At 36.1% G+C, this 13,870-nt stretch overlaps 1 protein-coding gene across 1 annotated transcript in view; it reads left to right on the top strand.

Moving 5' to 3' along the window:
* The window catches only part of LOC102848396 (ATP-binding cassette sub-family A member 13-like), a 619,024-nt gene that overhangs the window by 357,695 nt on the left and 247,459 nt on the right, over window positions 1–13,870 (top strand). The window contains exon 17 of the mRNA XM_006902979.1: window positions 4,910–5,028. Coding sequence (XP_006903041.1) covers window positions 4,910–5,028 — 119 coding nt within the window. The remainder of the gene's footprint in view (window positions 1–4,909; window positions 5,029–13,870) is intronic.

The following is a 13,870-nucleotide window of genomic DNA, read 5'->3' as shown; positions in this document are numbered from 1 at the left end:
TAAATCAAAAGATGTGATGCATGGGCATGTCTGTTCTCAAGGTACTTATTGAAGTGTTAAAGAGAACAAATCTGAGTTTAAAGACAAAGGTGAACCTGGTATTTTAAATTCCTTTGTATTCATAAGAAAGTTCAATAATTAATCAGATGATAGAAAAATAATAGATGCTTTGAATTGTTAAATATCCCTTGGACTGCCATAAGAACAAACACATTTCTCTTAGAGAAAGTACAACAGGGTAGGGTGTCCCTTACAGGCACAAATGAAGCAGTTTCCCCCCACATACTTTAGTTATAAAGTTAGTAGGCACCAGTACTTGGAAAAAAGGAATCGTTTGGGGAAAACAAAGTCAGCAAAAGAGAGTAAGATCCATAATGAGATGGATCCGCATAGTGACTACAACAGTGGAGCTGAACATGGCAAAGATTGTGAAGATAGCAAAGGATAAGGCAAAATTTTGATTTGTTATTTATAAAGTCATTGTAAGTTGGCACCTAATACAACAAAACAACAACATAAAACATGAATTATCTCTTTTCTAGTTTCCAATAACATGTTATTGATTTCCTATTAGTCCTCACTGAAAGCCCCTTTCAATATTTATATTTTCACCTATCTTCTGTGAGGATATATTTATATATTCTCTACAAGTGTATATTAATATTTTCTAATAATTACATTTTTCATTTTCTAGTAATTGTATATTATAACATATATATTCGATATTTAGGCTGAAGTATTATATATTCATACTCAAGATCTTTGGTATGGATTACATCTCAACATCAAGAAAACAAATATCCTCACCAATGGATCAATATGCAACATCATGATAGATGTAGAAAGGACTGAACTTATTAATAATTTTATCTTGCTTGGATACAAAATCATCCTTGGTACTAGCAGCAGGAGATTTTGACACATTGCATTGGGCACATCCACTGTCAGGGTCCTTTCCAAAATACTGTAAAACAATGATGTCAGATTGAAGACTATGGTGTGCGTAATTCAGACCATTTTTTTTTCAAACACTTGCCACACATTTGAGAGCTCGACAATGAATAAGGGTAATAGAAAAAGCATCGATGTCTTTGAGTTGTGATGTTGGAGAAGAATGATAAATATTGCATGAACTGCCAAAAGAATAAACAGTGTTAGAAGAAGTGCTTTTTTGAATGCAAAGATAGTAAACTTTGTCTCTGATATTACAAACATGTTGCTGTTACCATTGCTAGATGCAGTCAAGTGAAGTAAAACTCATAGTGACCCTAAGCAGATCTGGACAGATCTGTGTGCCATCCTTACAATCTATGAAACTTTCAAGCTCATTGCTACAGTCATTGTGTCAATCTACCTGGTTAAGCGTCTTTTGCTCCTTTTCCATGCCTCCATATTTTCCAGTATAATGCTCCTCTCCAAGGAATAGCCTCTCCTAGCAACTCTCCTGACCAACTTTGAAACTACATCATTTTTGCCTCCAAGGAGCACTCTGATTGCACTTTCTCCAAGACATACCTGATTGTTCTTTAGGCAGGCTATGGGATATTTAGCACTTTTCTCCAAAACCACAATTCAAAGATATCAGTTTTTCTTCTGTCATATTTATTCATTGTACAGTTCTCAACAGTATGGAAAGTGATTGAAAAGACCATGGTCTAAATCAGGGGTAACTTAGTCCTCAAACCGACATCGTTACTCCTCAATACTTTAAGAGATTCCTGACTACAGACTTTCTCAGTGAAATATATCTCCTGATACCCTATGGTTAGTCCCAAGTGTATTGATTGTAGATACAAGTAAGATAAAGTTGTTGACAGTTTCAATCTTTTCTCCATCTATTATCATTTTGTCTATTGAACCAGTGGTGAGGATTTTTTTTTTCTTGTCATTGAGATGTAAGCCATATTGAAGTCTGCAATGTTTAACCTTCTGCATCAAGTGATTCAAGTTTTCCTCAATTTCATTAAGAAAGTTTGTGTCATCCACATAATGAAGGTTATTGATGAGTCTTCTGTTACTCCTTGTGCCACATTCTTCTTCATAGAGTCCCGCTTCTCAAATAATTTGTTCATCATTCAGATTAAATACATATGGAGAAAGGATACAACCCTAATGGAGAATTTCCTAATTTTAAACCATTTATACTTAAGACATGTATCTAGACTAGGCTGTTCCCTGGAAAGGGATATCATGCTTAGAAAAATGGAGGGTTAGCAAGGGTGAGAAAGACTCCCAATGAAATAAATTAACATAATGAATTCAGCAATAGTTTCTGGTGTGTTAGAGATGGTCACCATAGCACAGGATAGGGCAGGGTTCAAGTGGGCTATTCAAGTGGGTTATTATGAGTTGTATTCAACTCAAGGACATCTAACAACAATAACAACAGTACTCCCTTACTTCATTCACACAGTAGTCTCTTGGTCTAGGTATAGATTTTACAAGAGCACAATTAAGTATTCTATGATTCCTATTCTTCTCAATTTTACCCATAATTTGTTGTAATCCACACAAATGTCATTGTCAATATAGCCTAAATAGATATTTTTCTGATGTTCTTCATTTTCAACAAGGATCCATCTGCCATCAACAATCATATTCTTGGTGTCATAGTCTATTATACAGTTTGATGTTTGGCAGATTTGTCTAGGCACTGTTCCAGCGATTTTTAATGATCTACAACAGTATTTTCAGGAAAAGTTACTCTTTGAAAGGCACATCATGCTTGGAAATGTGGAAGGCTAGTAAAAGAAAAGACCCTCAACAAGATAGACTGACACAGTGACTACAGCAATGGGCTCAAATATGTCAGAGATGATGAGGATAGAACAGGATAGGACATGGTTCAAATCTGTTGTTCATAGAATTGTTATGATTCATCCTTGATGACACCTGTCAAAAACAACATGTTTAAGCATAAATAAATTTTGTCTGTCAAGTTTTCCTCCTCTTTCAGTTGAAACATCATCAATAGCACTTTTAGTTTCACTTTTTTACTCAGAGTTAATTAACCAGATGATAGTCCTTGAAGCTCAACATCAAGAAAACAAAGATTCTCACTACTCGGCCAATTGGCCCAGTATGGATAGTGAAGAAATAGAGATAATTAACACTTTTAGTTTACTTGGCTCCACAGTCAACACTCTTAGTACCAGCATCCAGGAAATCAGAGATGAATTGTATTGTGAAAGTCAGCTGTTAGGGACCTCTCAAGAGTACTGAAGAGCAACAATGTCAGGCTGAAGACTAAGGTGCACCCAATCTGGGCTATAGTCTTGGCAATTATGTGCTACGCATCAGAGAGCTGGACAGTGTGTAGGTATGATAGAAAGAGAATTGATGCCTTTGAGCTGGTGGTGCTGGAGAAGAGTGTTGAATATACCATGGACTGCTAGGAGAACAAACAGGTTTGTCTTGGAGAGGGTGAAGCCAGAATACACCTTGGAGTCAAGGATTCTGAAGCTATGTCTGACATACTTTAGGCATGTTGCAAGGACGGACTGGTCCTTGGAGAGAGACATCATGTTTGGGAGAGTGAAGGGACGGTGCAGGAGAGGAAGACCCTCAATGAAATGGATTGATTTTGTGATTGGGGTGGTCGGAATGAGTGTGTCAGAGATGGCGAGGTTGGCACAGAATAGCACAGCATTTAGGGCTCTTGTACATAAGGTCCCTATGAGTCGCAAGCTACTCAATGGCACATAACAACAACAACAATTTGGTCCTTTCTATCATCCATATTAAAAGTCTTCCAACTTCTACGTATTATCACATTTCAATACTACTTCTACAAGTTAGGTCTTTGTTACAATACTCTACTTCTTGTAACAAAATTTAAATTTGTTTTCTGGACCTATTACTATAACAAATTAGTAGAAACTATATAACTAGTTCTTCTTGTAAACCCTTGAGTGGGCTATGACTCATAGCTGACCCCCCAACCCCCAGCGGGTTTTCCAAGAGGTGTTTAATTCCAAGGGAGGAGACTGACCATTCTTCAGCAGCTGGTAGATTCAAACTGTGTGTTGTTGTGATTGCAGAACAATTTCTTCCCACTATTTTAATACACTATCCATCCAATATTTTCTGAAGAAGTGGAAACAAATTTCATTTGATATCTAGATCATGCCACCTTCAAGCAATCAGGTCATTAGTTTGATGCATAGCATTACCTCAGACCTTGGCAAATACAAGTTATTTCTTCTCCTATGAATTACTGTAAAAGGGATGTTTAGTTAAGACATTAGGTATTTATGAAAGAAATCCATTCCTTTATATTTTCATTATCTTCCCACTGGTTTCTCTAACTTTCAGGTTCATCAAATACAAGGTTACATCAATGAAATTATTGTTTTCTCTATTTCTGTTCAATTAACTCAGAGATACATACAGAAAATGTTTTAAAATCCCAAATACAATTAACGTTTAATGTCACAGTAAGAAAGCGCTGGTAAAGTAATGGTAAGGAGCTGCTCTACCAATCCAAAGGCATGAAATTTGGATCAACCAGTTGTTTCAGAAGGAGAAAATGGGCAATTTCTTCTTGGGCAACTTATAGGCTTTGAAAACACATTGGAAGTTTGCATCATTTTGGTTCAAAGGGACATAATAACAAGAAGGTAACAACAGAATTCCAATAGAATTTTCAAATACTACATATGTTATGGAGATTTGATAAACCTAATATATAAAAGGGCATCAATATATCAGCAAACCTGTTTGTCATTTGTAATTTTTAAAAAATTATTTGTTCATTCATGCTCACTTTCCTTCCTTCCTTCTCTCTTCCCCCATTCCCTTTGTAAGATTATTAACTGTCACACACATAGTTTATAAGCATCCATTTCTTTCAGAATAACCTTCCTTCATTTCACTAGATTTATTTTTATATCTTTGAAAAATGTTACAGAAGTGTCTGAATGGAAGTTCTGGAGCTCCATACCTGAAAAACAGCCTGGGTCACACTCTACTGAATCTTTCTGCCCTCAATGTGGAAGAGTATTTGCTGTTGCCCTTTGAAAACCCCAGGTAAGCTCAAAGCAGGATGTGTGTGAACTTTTCATTTGCTTGTTGATTTTTATTATGTTTAAATGACTTTGGAAGACTGATCATTTCAGATTCTATTGCTCTTTTTTTTTAAAACACTAAAAATTTCTTTTACTGACTTGGTCCTTGGTGGATGTGCTTGCTTATTTATATTTTCCACTCAATAATACATTGCAGGTTTGTCAGTTTCCTATACTGGGGTAACTAATGGGGTGCTGTAATTCTGGAACCTATGTCATTGGTGTTCCAAATATCATAAGGGTCACTCATGATGGGTAAGTTTTAGCAGAGCTTCAAAATTAAGACAGACTGGGATGCAGTATTCACCATTCATTTCTAAAACAACAGACCTCTGAAAGCCTATCAACAATAGAAGAATACAGGTGCTTAAATTGCAAGTCATTTGAAATGAGGAGAAACAGCTACAAATATTCTTTAATAACTTAAATGTGAACTGTATAAAATATACATATAGAAATTTGTCAAAACGGAAATGGAACACCCAACAAGTGACATTTTAGGCTTTAGTGACCTGAGATTGACTGGCATGGGCTACTTTGAATATGATCTATTTGGCTAGGAATTAAAAACTAAGAAAGAATATGTTACATTCATAGTTTAAAAAGGTGAATCCAAGATCTATCTTCAAGTACAATTTTATGAGTTATAGGAAACTAGGTATACAAGGAAGACCTATTAATACGACTATTCTTAAAATGTATGCACCAACAACTAAAGTCAAGGAAGAGGAAATTGATAATTTATACCAACTTTTGCACTTTGAAAGTAACCAAACATGCAATCATGACACATTAATAATTGTTGGTTACTAGAATACAAAAGCTGGAAACAATGATAGGCAGAAAGTGCAATTAAAAAAAAAATACTGTGTTTCATTCATGTACATTATTTTGGTTGTTTTTTTTTCACTCCCTCCATCCAACCAACAAACTCTAAAATCCTGTGTCACACCACCAGCTACCTTGCCCCCTCTCTTTCGCTCTCTGCATATCCAAACACATCTCACTGGTTACAGAAAGTACAGCTTGATGATTGAAATGAACCTAGAGATCAAATGATCAAATTTTGTATATGTTAAATTAATAATCATTAAAATTATTCACTGCAAATGTAAGGCTATACCAGCAACTAATAAATAAATGTTGTTGTGTACTGTAGAGTCGGAATCAGCCCATATTTGACCCTGCAGTGAGTGGGTTTTCAGAGGCAGTTAATTGCACAGGAGGAGATTATCCATCTTTCTCCCACTGAGCAAATGGTGACTTCAAATTACATACCTTCAGGATTGCAGCATAGCTTCTTGTCAATAGGCCACCAAAGTGTGATTAAAAACAAACAACCAAAAATCACCAAGTCAAAACCACAAGAAGCAACTTTGCATATGGACTTCACCTGATGAATTGCACAGGAATCAGATTGTCTATGTCTGTGGAAAGAATTATTAGAGAAGCTCATTATTAGCTCTGTTGGCCTAATAGATAGAAAGTTATGTTACCAAGCCAAAAGTGGGTGATTTTAATCTGCTGCCCTCAGGCCTGGTTTTAATTGTTTTTGGTCAAACATTCTGCTAAGTGGTATAGCACTGGTCTGTCCACTTGTCGTACAGGCATAATTTGTGGTTTCTGTAACACTAAACATTGTGACACTGATGTGTCAAATGTGATAATGGTTACCCATGGCTGACTGTGTTTGGTGGAGCTTCCTGATTAGATTAAAACAAGTTGAGAAGCAGGAGAGGCATCCATTTCTGAAACAGCTTGCCTCTGGAAATTCCATGAATGTGTAGAAATGATGAAAGTTATACAAATGTTCAGGTCTTTCATTCATAGGGTTTCTATGAGAGGCCTACAACTTGAAGACATTTAACAATAACAACAACAAAATTAACCGTCAAAACCAAGTCAGCTGCTGACTATAGAACACACTATTAGTTACTTATGTGCACAAATTGAAACTGAAGAAAATGAAAACAAATCCACAAGAACCAAAACCAAATTTGATTCTATACTTTCTGTTTTTAATATCTGTAAATGTTCATTAAAATTAACAAAATAAATTAAAAAAATCATCTCAAGAACAGTTTTGAGGTATTGAACACCAACGACCAAAGACCAGAAGTATTGTGAGATGACATCAAAGATAATGTCATCGAAATTCCATATGACCCAGATATTCTACTACTTGGAATGCACCATGAGAATTCTAGAACTGAGGCACAAACTGAGATTTGTCCACCAATGTTCATAGCAGCATTATTCACCACGGCAAGAACATGAAAACAGTCCAGATGTTCAATCACAAATGAATGGATTGAGACATTGTGGTACATTCACACAATGGAATACTATGCAACATTTAGGAGCAAAAACTTTGTAAATTATTACCTAACTTGGAAGGGACTAGAGAGCATTACGCTGAGTGAACTAACTCAGTCCAACAAGGATAAATATTGTATAAAACCATTATTTACAATGAGTGCAAGGATCCAGGAGAGGTGGGAGAGGCTGGAACCAGAGGGATGTGGATGTGCAGGAGGAGAGAGATTTTAATCATTGGGTTGTATAATTTGATGTGTGGGGATGGTGAGGGAAATGGAAAGAATTTGTATTCGAGATTTGTAAATAAACTAGTTGGAGGGGGGGAAGAGAGACAAAAAGACCCTTACAGAGATTAAAGAGAAAAAAGTACCAAAATGTATGTCAGAAGAGCCTCTGAAAATTGCACTAGAGTGTCAAGAAGCCAAAACAAAATGACAAAATGCTGAAGTAAAGGGAGTGAAGCAGATTACGAAGGGCAGCTCAAGGAGACAAAGTACTATAATGGAATGTGAAAAGTACTGGAGTTGGAGAATAAAAAGAGGTAAACTTTCTCAAGCTGAAAGAATTGTAAAACAAATCAATCTTCAAGTTGCAATACAGAGATGTTATGAGAAAAATCTTGAAATATCCAGGAAGCATCAAAAGAAGATGGAAGGAATACTCAGAATTATTGTATCAAACCTTATACTTATTAACCAGCAATAATGGACAAATAATATCAACATCACTAATATCTTAATTTCTATTATAGTGAGTTTAACAATTATTTTTCTTTTTCAAATTTATTTTCTTTTTTGGTGTCAGTGTTGAGACTATCGATAGCAGAATACCTAAAAATTTAATAGTATCTGAGTGTACAATTCTGTGACATTGAGTATATTCTTCAGATTGTGAAAAAAAATTTAACTGACACTGAAAACTTTAAGGAAGTACCATGTGAACAAGAGCCAGTGCTAATGAAGGAAGAAGTATCTTTGAAGGCATTGGGCAAAAAATAAATGCCTAGGAATCAATGGGATGAAATAAACATGTTTCAACTAACAGATGCAGCCCCGAATGTTCTCAGCAATCCATGCCAGAAAATTTGGATGACAGTTGCTTCACTGACTGAGTGGAAGAGATAAATACTTGTTTCCATTCCCAAGAAATGTAAACCAACAAAGAATGTGGAAATTATAGAGCAAAGTCATTACTGTCACAGACAAGTAAAATATGCTGAATATAATCATCCAAAAGTACATTGCCAGAGATTTGCCAGAAGTTCAAGCTAGATTTAAAAGAGGCTGTGCCATCAGGGCTGTCATAGATACTGTCTGAAAGCAGAGAATATCAGAAGATTGTCTGTTTGTGTTTTATTTATTTTGCGAAGACTTTTACTATAGTAAAAATCATAATAATCCTTAGCTAAAATTGAGAAGAATAAGAATTTCAGAATATTTAATTATGCTTTTATGATACCTATATCTAGACTAGGAAGCTGACCAAAGGGCTTGAATCTGGTACATCGTATTCTCTAAATAGACATAATTTCACTGTAGGACTTTAGAGAGGCCCAGGACAGCAGATTCCCCCCACTTACCCCCCCTTTTTTCATTTCTTCTGAATTACTACCAAGAGTGTCTATTGTAAATTGGATTAAGATAAACTCATAATACCGTCAATCTTTTCTCCATCTATCATGGTACTGCCTATTGGCCAAGTGGTGAAGATTTTCAGTTGTTTTTTTTTTTTTAATATTGAGATGTAATCCATATTGAATCTAAATAAGATCCTTGACCTTCTGCTGCAAAGCTTTAAGTCTTCCTCAATTCTGTGGGAAAGGTTTGAACATCCGCATGATGTAGGTTATTGATGAACTTTTGGTGATGCCACTTTCTTCTTTATAAAGTCCAGGCTTCCGAACTATCTGTTGCATATATATTAAAAAGGTATGGAGAAAGGAGCACCCTGAAGTACTTCTTTCTTGATTTTGAACCATGAATTTTCTCTTGTTCTCTTCCCATGAAAGCTTCCTGTTCTAGGTACAGGTTTCACATGAACACAATCAAGTGTTCTGGGATTCCCATTCTTCTCAATGTTAGCCACAATTTGTTGTGATCCACACAGTCCAATGCCTTTATATAGTCAATAAAACACAAATAAACATCCTTCTGGTAGTCTTTGCTTTCAGCCAAGTTGCATTTGGCATTAGCAATGACACGTTGCCTAGGGACCACATTTTGCCATTTATACATTCACTCTTTAACTTAGACATCTCTGCATGTTCACATCATTCTGAATACCTGGCCTAAATCACTGTGTTGCTAATCATTGTTAAGTTAGCTTTCATGTATAGCAATCTTATGTACAATAGAATGAAAATTTGCATATTCCTTTATTATTCATGGTAGCTAGTATGTTTGAGTGCAGTGTTATCCAACTTAGATAGTTCATCTTCCAATAGTGGGAAGTAATTTGTCTTGATGCACAGTGTTTTTACTATCTAACTTTCAGAAACATTGTGCTAGGTCTTTCTTATCAGAGTCTGGAAGCAAGTTTTGCTGAAACTTTTCTACCCTGAATGGCTGACTATAGTGGTATATGTATATGTAAATTTTTTGTTGTTAGGTGCTGTCCAGTTGAGTACAACTCATAACAACTCTATAGTAGAATACTAGCCGAATAAGTTCCAGAATTATAGCAGTATGCAAATTGCCACTGTATGAGCAACTGGCATGCAAAGATGTGGGACATCTACCCTACCTTAAGTAATTTGTCTTTCTTCAAATGCCCCACAATGTACTTTACTAAGAGTGCCTTAGAAACAATTTCCTTTTCTATCCTGTATTATTAGTTTTGTGATGGGAGAAACTTGGGTGCTCAGGATGTAGTATCGTACTTGGTGTAAAATAACTACTCTGTAATGTTTGTAGAATGAACAAATGAATGCTATTTAGCCAAATAAATAATGTTGCTGTTGTTATGTGCTGTCGAGTTGCCTGCAGCTCATAACGATCCTATGTATAACAGCCCTATATCCTGCTCTATCCTGTGCCAATCTTACTGTATCTGACACACCTACCCCTATTACCCTAGTCACTGAATCAATCCATTTCATCGAGGTTCTTCCTCTCCTGTGCTGTCCCTCCACCCCCCAAGCATGACGTCCCTCTCCAAGGACTGGTACCTCCTTGCAAAGTATGCAAAATACTTGTCCAAAGTATGTCAGATGAAGCTTCAGAATCCTTGTCTCCAAGGAGCAGCTTGGCTTCACCCTCTTCAGGACAAACCTGTTTTGTTTTTTTTTTTCTTAGCAGTCCATGATATATTCAGTACTCTTCTGAAATACCACAGCTCAAAAGAATAAATTCTCCTTCTATTATCCCCAGTCATTGTCCAGCTCTCTGATGCATAGCAAGTGATTGCAAAGACCATAGTCTGTATCAGGCACCCCTTAGTCTCCAGACTTATCTCTTTGCTCTTCAGTACTTTAGTGAGGTCTCTAACCGCAGACTTTCCCATCGCAATACATCTTTTCATTTCCTTGCTGTTGGTGCCAAGAGTGTTGATTGTGGAGCCAAGCAAACTAAGGTTTTGAACAATCTCAATAAGTAATAATAATAGTCATAGTAATAATAACAATAATCTCACTGTTGTTATAGTTGGTAGTTATGTGCTGTAGAGTCACCTGTAACTCATAGGAACCCTATGTACAGCAGCTCTGAAGCCTATTCTGTCCTGAACCAGTCTTGCTGACTCTGACTCACCTACTTCCATTGCCCCAAATTACTGTATCAATCCACCTCATCTGTGGTCTTCCTCTCCTGCACTGTCCCTCCATCCGTTTGAGCATGATGTTCTTCTCCAAGAATCTGTCTCTCCAGGCACATGCCTAAAGAAAGTAAGATTAGAGCTTAAAAATCCTAGCCTCCAAGGAGAAACTTGATTTCACCATTGCCAAGGCAGATCTCTATTTTCTTGGCAGTCCATGGTATGTTCAAGACTCTTTCTAGCACCACAGCTGAAAGACATTAATTCTTCTCTGTCATCCTTAGTCACTGTTCAGCTCTCTGATGCATTGAAAGTAATTGTGAAGACCATGGCCTGGATCAGGTGCACCTTAGTCCCTAAACAGATATTGTTGCTTCTCAGTACTCTGGAGAGGTCTTTGGAGAGACAGCAGTTTTCCCCAGTGAAATTCTTCTTTTGATTTCCTGATTGCTGCTGCCAAGGGTTGATTGTGGAAACAAGCAAGCTATAATTGTTAATAATCTCAATTCCTTTTCCATCTAACATGGTTCTGCCAGTTGACCCAGTGATGAGAATATTTGTCTTCTTGATGTTGAGCTTCAATCCATATTGAAGACTACAGTCCTTGACTTTCCGCATCAAGCACTTCAGGTCCTCAGTTTTAGCAAGAAATGTTGTGTCCTCTTCATAATGTAGGTTGTTGATTAGTCTTCCTCCAATCCTGATGCCACATTCCAATCCTTATAAAGCTCAGCCTTCCAAATTATTTGTTCTACAGAAGGAATGAAAAGGTATGGAGACAGTATGCATTCCTGAAGCACCCTTTTCCTGATTTTTAACCATGCAGTGAGTGTTTCCTTTCTGTTTTGATGACTGTTTCCTGGTCCAAATATAGGTAATATCAAATTCTATTTTTAACCATATCTATACTCCATTGGTTTTCTAAGGCTGTGAATTTTTTTAGGTAGGACACTTCAAAACTTGCTCATTCAGAGTAGCTCTTGGGCTTAAAACACTAAATTTAGGAACATAACATGAAATACACGTTGCTACTAGGGCTTCTTTGCCACATAGCAGTTCTTAATTCCTTAACTTCAACTTTGTTTTTCTTTACTTAGATACAATCCTTCATGTACACTGTGTTTCATTTATGTACATTGTGTTTTATGCAATAATTCAGATACATTATATTTTATATAATTAATTGTTACTGATCTATGATTACCCTGTCTTTTCAAATCTTACACCTTCTTCTGCCCACTAAACTGCCAGTATTGTGATTTCCCCCCTTCTCCCTCTTCTTGCTTATTCTCTACTTTCTTTTTCCCTGTTGAACATTCATACATATCTTGCTTAGTTATCCTCCTATTTTCACAATACTGGTCTTATGCTGTAATTTTTCTTCTGTGACTGAGTTACTTCATTCAGCATAATTCTGTCTAGACCCTCCCATTTAATATTTTACAAAACCATTGTTTCTTAGTGTTGTATAGTATTACATTCTGTGAACATACCACACTTTCTCAATCCATTTACCTGCTAATGGGCATTTGGGTAGTTTCCTATTTGTTATTATCGTGAGTTATTCTGCTATGACGTAGATGCACATCCCTCCATTTATGTCTGAGTTCTAATTTCCTAGAGTTATATTCCAAGCAGTGCCACAGGTGAGTCATATGGAATTTTTATGTTCAACTTTTTGAAGAAACATCAAACTACTTTCCATAGTGGTTGTGACATTTTATAATCCCACAAGCAGTGCCTAAGGGTTCCGAACTCTCTGTATCTTTTCCAATATTCACTGTTTTCTACTGCTGCTAGGGCAAATTGCCATCTCATTGTTTAGATTTGCATTTCTGTGATTACATATTTTTCTGATTTTTTTTTATTCAAGTCTCTCTGATTTTTCTGTATGTTTGTTAGCTATGCTTGTGAAGAATTTTTTCATGTCTTTTGCCTATTTTTTGAGAGGGTTATTAGTGTTTTTCATGTGGAGGCCTGTTATTGTTCTTTAAACATTAGGTCTGACATGTTATTATCATGTTATTGACTTGTTATTATCAAATGTTGCTTTCCAAGTTTTAGGCTTTCTCTGCACCCAATTGGAGAAGGCTTTTGATGTTCAGGAATCTATTAAGAAGATCCCATTTGCCAATTTTATCATCTCCTAGTTGCACTTTTTAATATTTTTATTTGTTTGCAAACCTATTTATGCCATGAGCTATGGCTTCTACATTTTATCTCTGATGAACTTTAAGGTTTTGATCTTATGTCTAGATCTCAGATCCACTTTAAGGTGTTGTGGTTTTTTTTTGTTGATTTTATTTTTTGTTTGCTTTTTTGTTTTTATATAATGTGAAATGTATCCTGTTTTCATTTTCTTCACTTAAATGTCCAGTTTTGCCAGGGCTATTTGTTTAAGAGGTTGTTGTTTTCTCATGTAATGGGGCTTGTTTCATTATCAAATATTAGTTGAAAATAGGTAGATAGTTTGATTTCTGGGTCCTTCATTCTGTTCCATTGATCTATGTGTCTATCCTTGCACTATACCATGCTGTTTTCATTTCTATGTAAATCATTGTAATAGGTTTGTTTGTTTGTTCGTTTGTTTATTTATTTAATTTCAATCAGCATCTACAGAGATTTTGGAATTCCATTCATTCATTGTTGCACTTTTCTCCCCACCCACCAAACATTCGCTCCTCTCCTTGAAAAGCAAAAGAAAAACTCCTTCATTGGTACAAAATACCCCCCGC

Source organism: Elephantulus edwardii, unplaced genomic scaffold, assembly GCF_000299155.1.
Source record: "Elephantulus edwardii isolate Elephantulus edwardi_28Jun2011 unplaced genomic scaffold, EleEdw1.0 scaffold00482, whole genome shotgun sequence".
In the NCBI taxonomy this organism is placed as follows: domain Eukaryota; kingdom Metazoa; phylum Chordata; class Mammalia; order Macroscelidea; family Macroscelididae; genus Elephantulus; species Elephantulus edwardii.
Note: the sequence above shows the minus strand (reverse complement) of the source record. Positions and strands in the feature narration are given on the sequence as shown.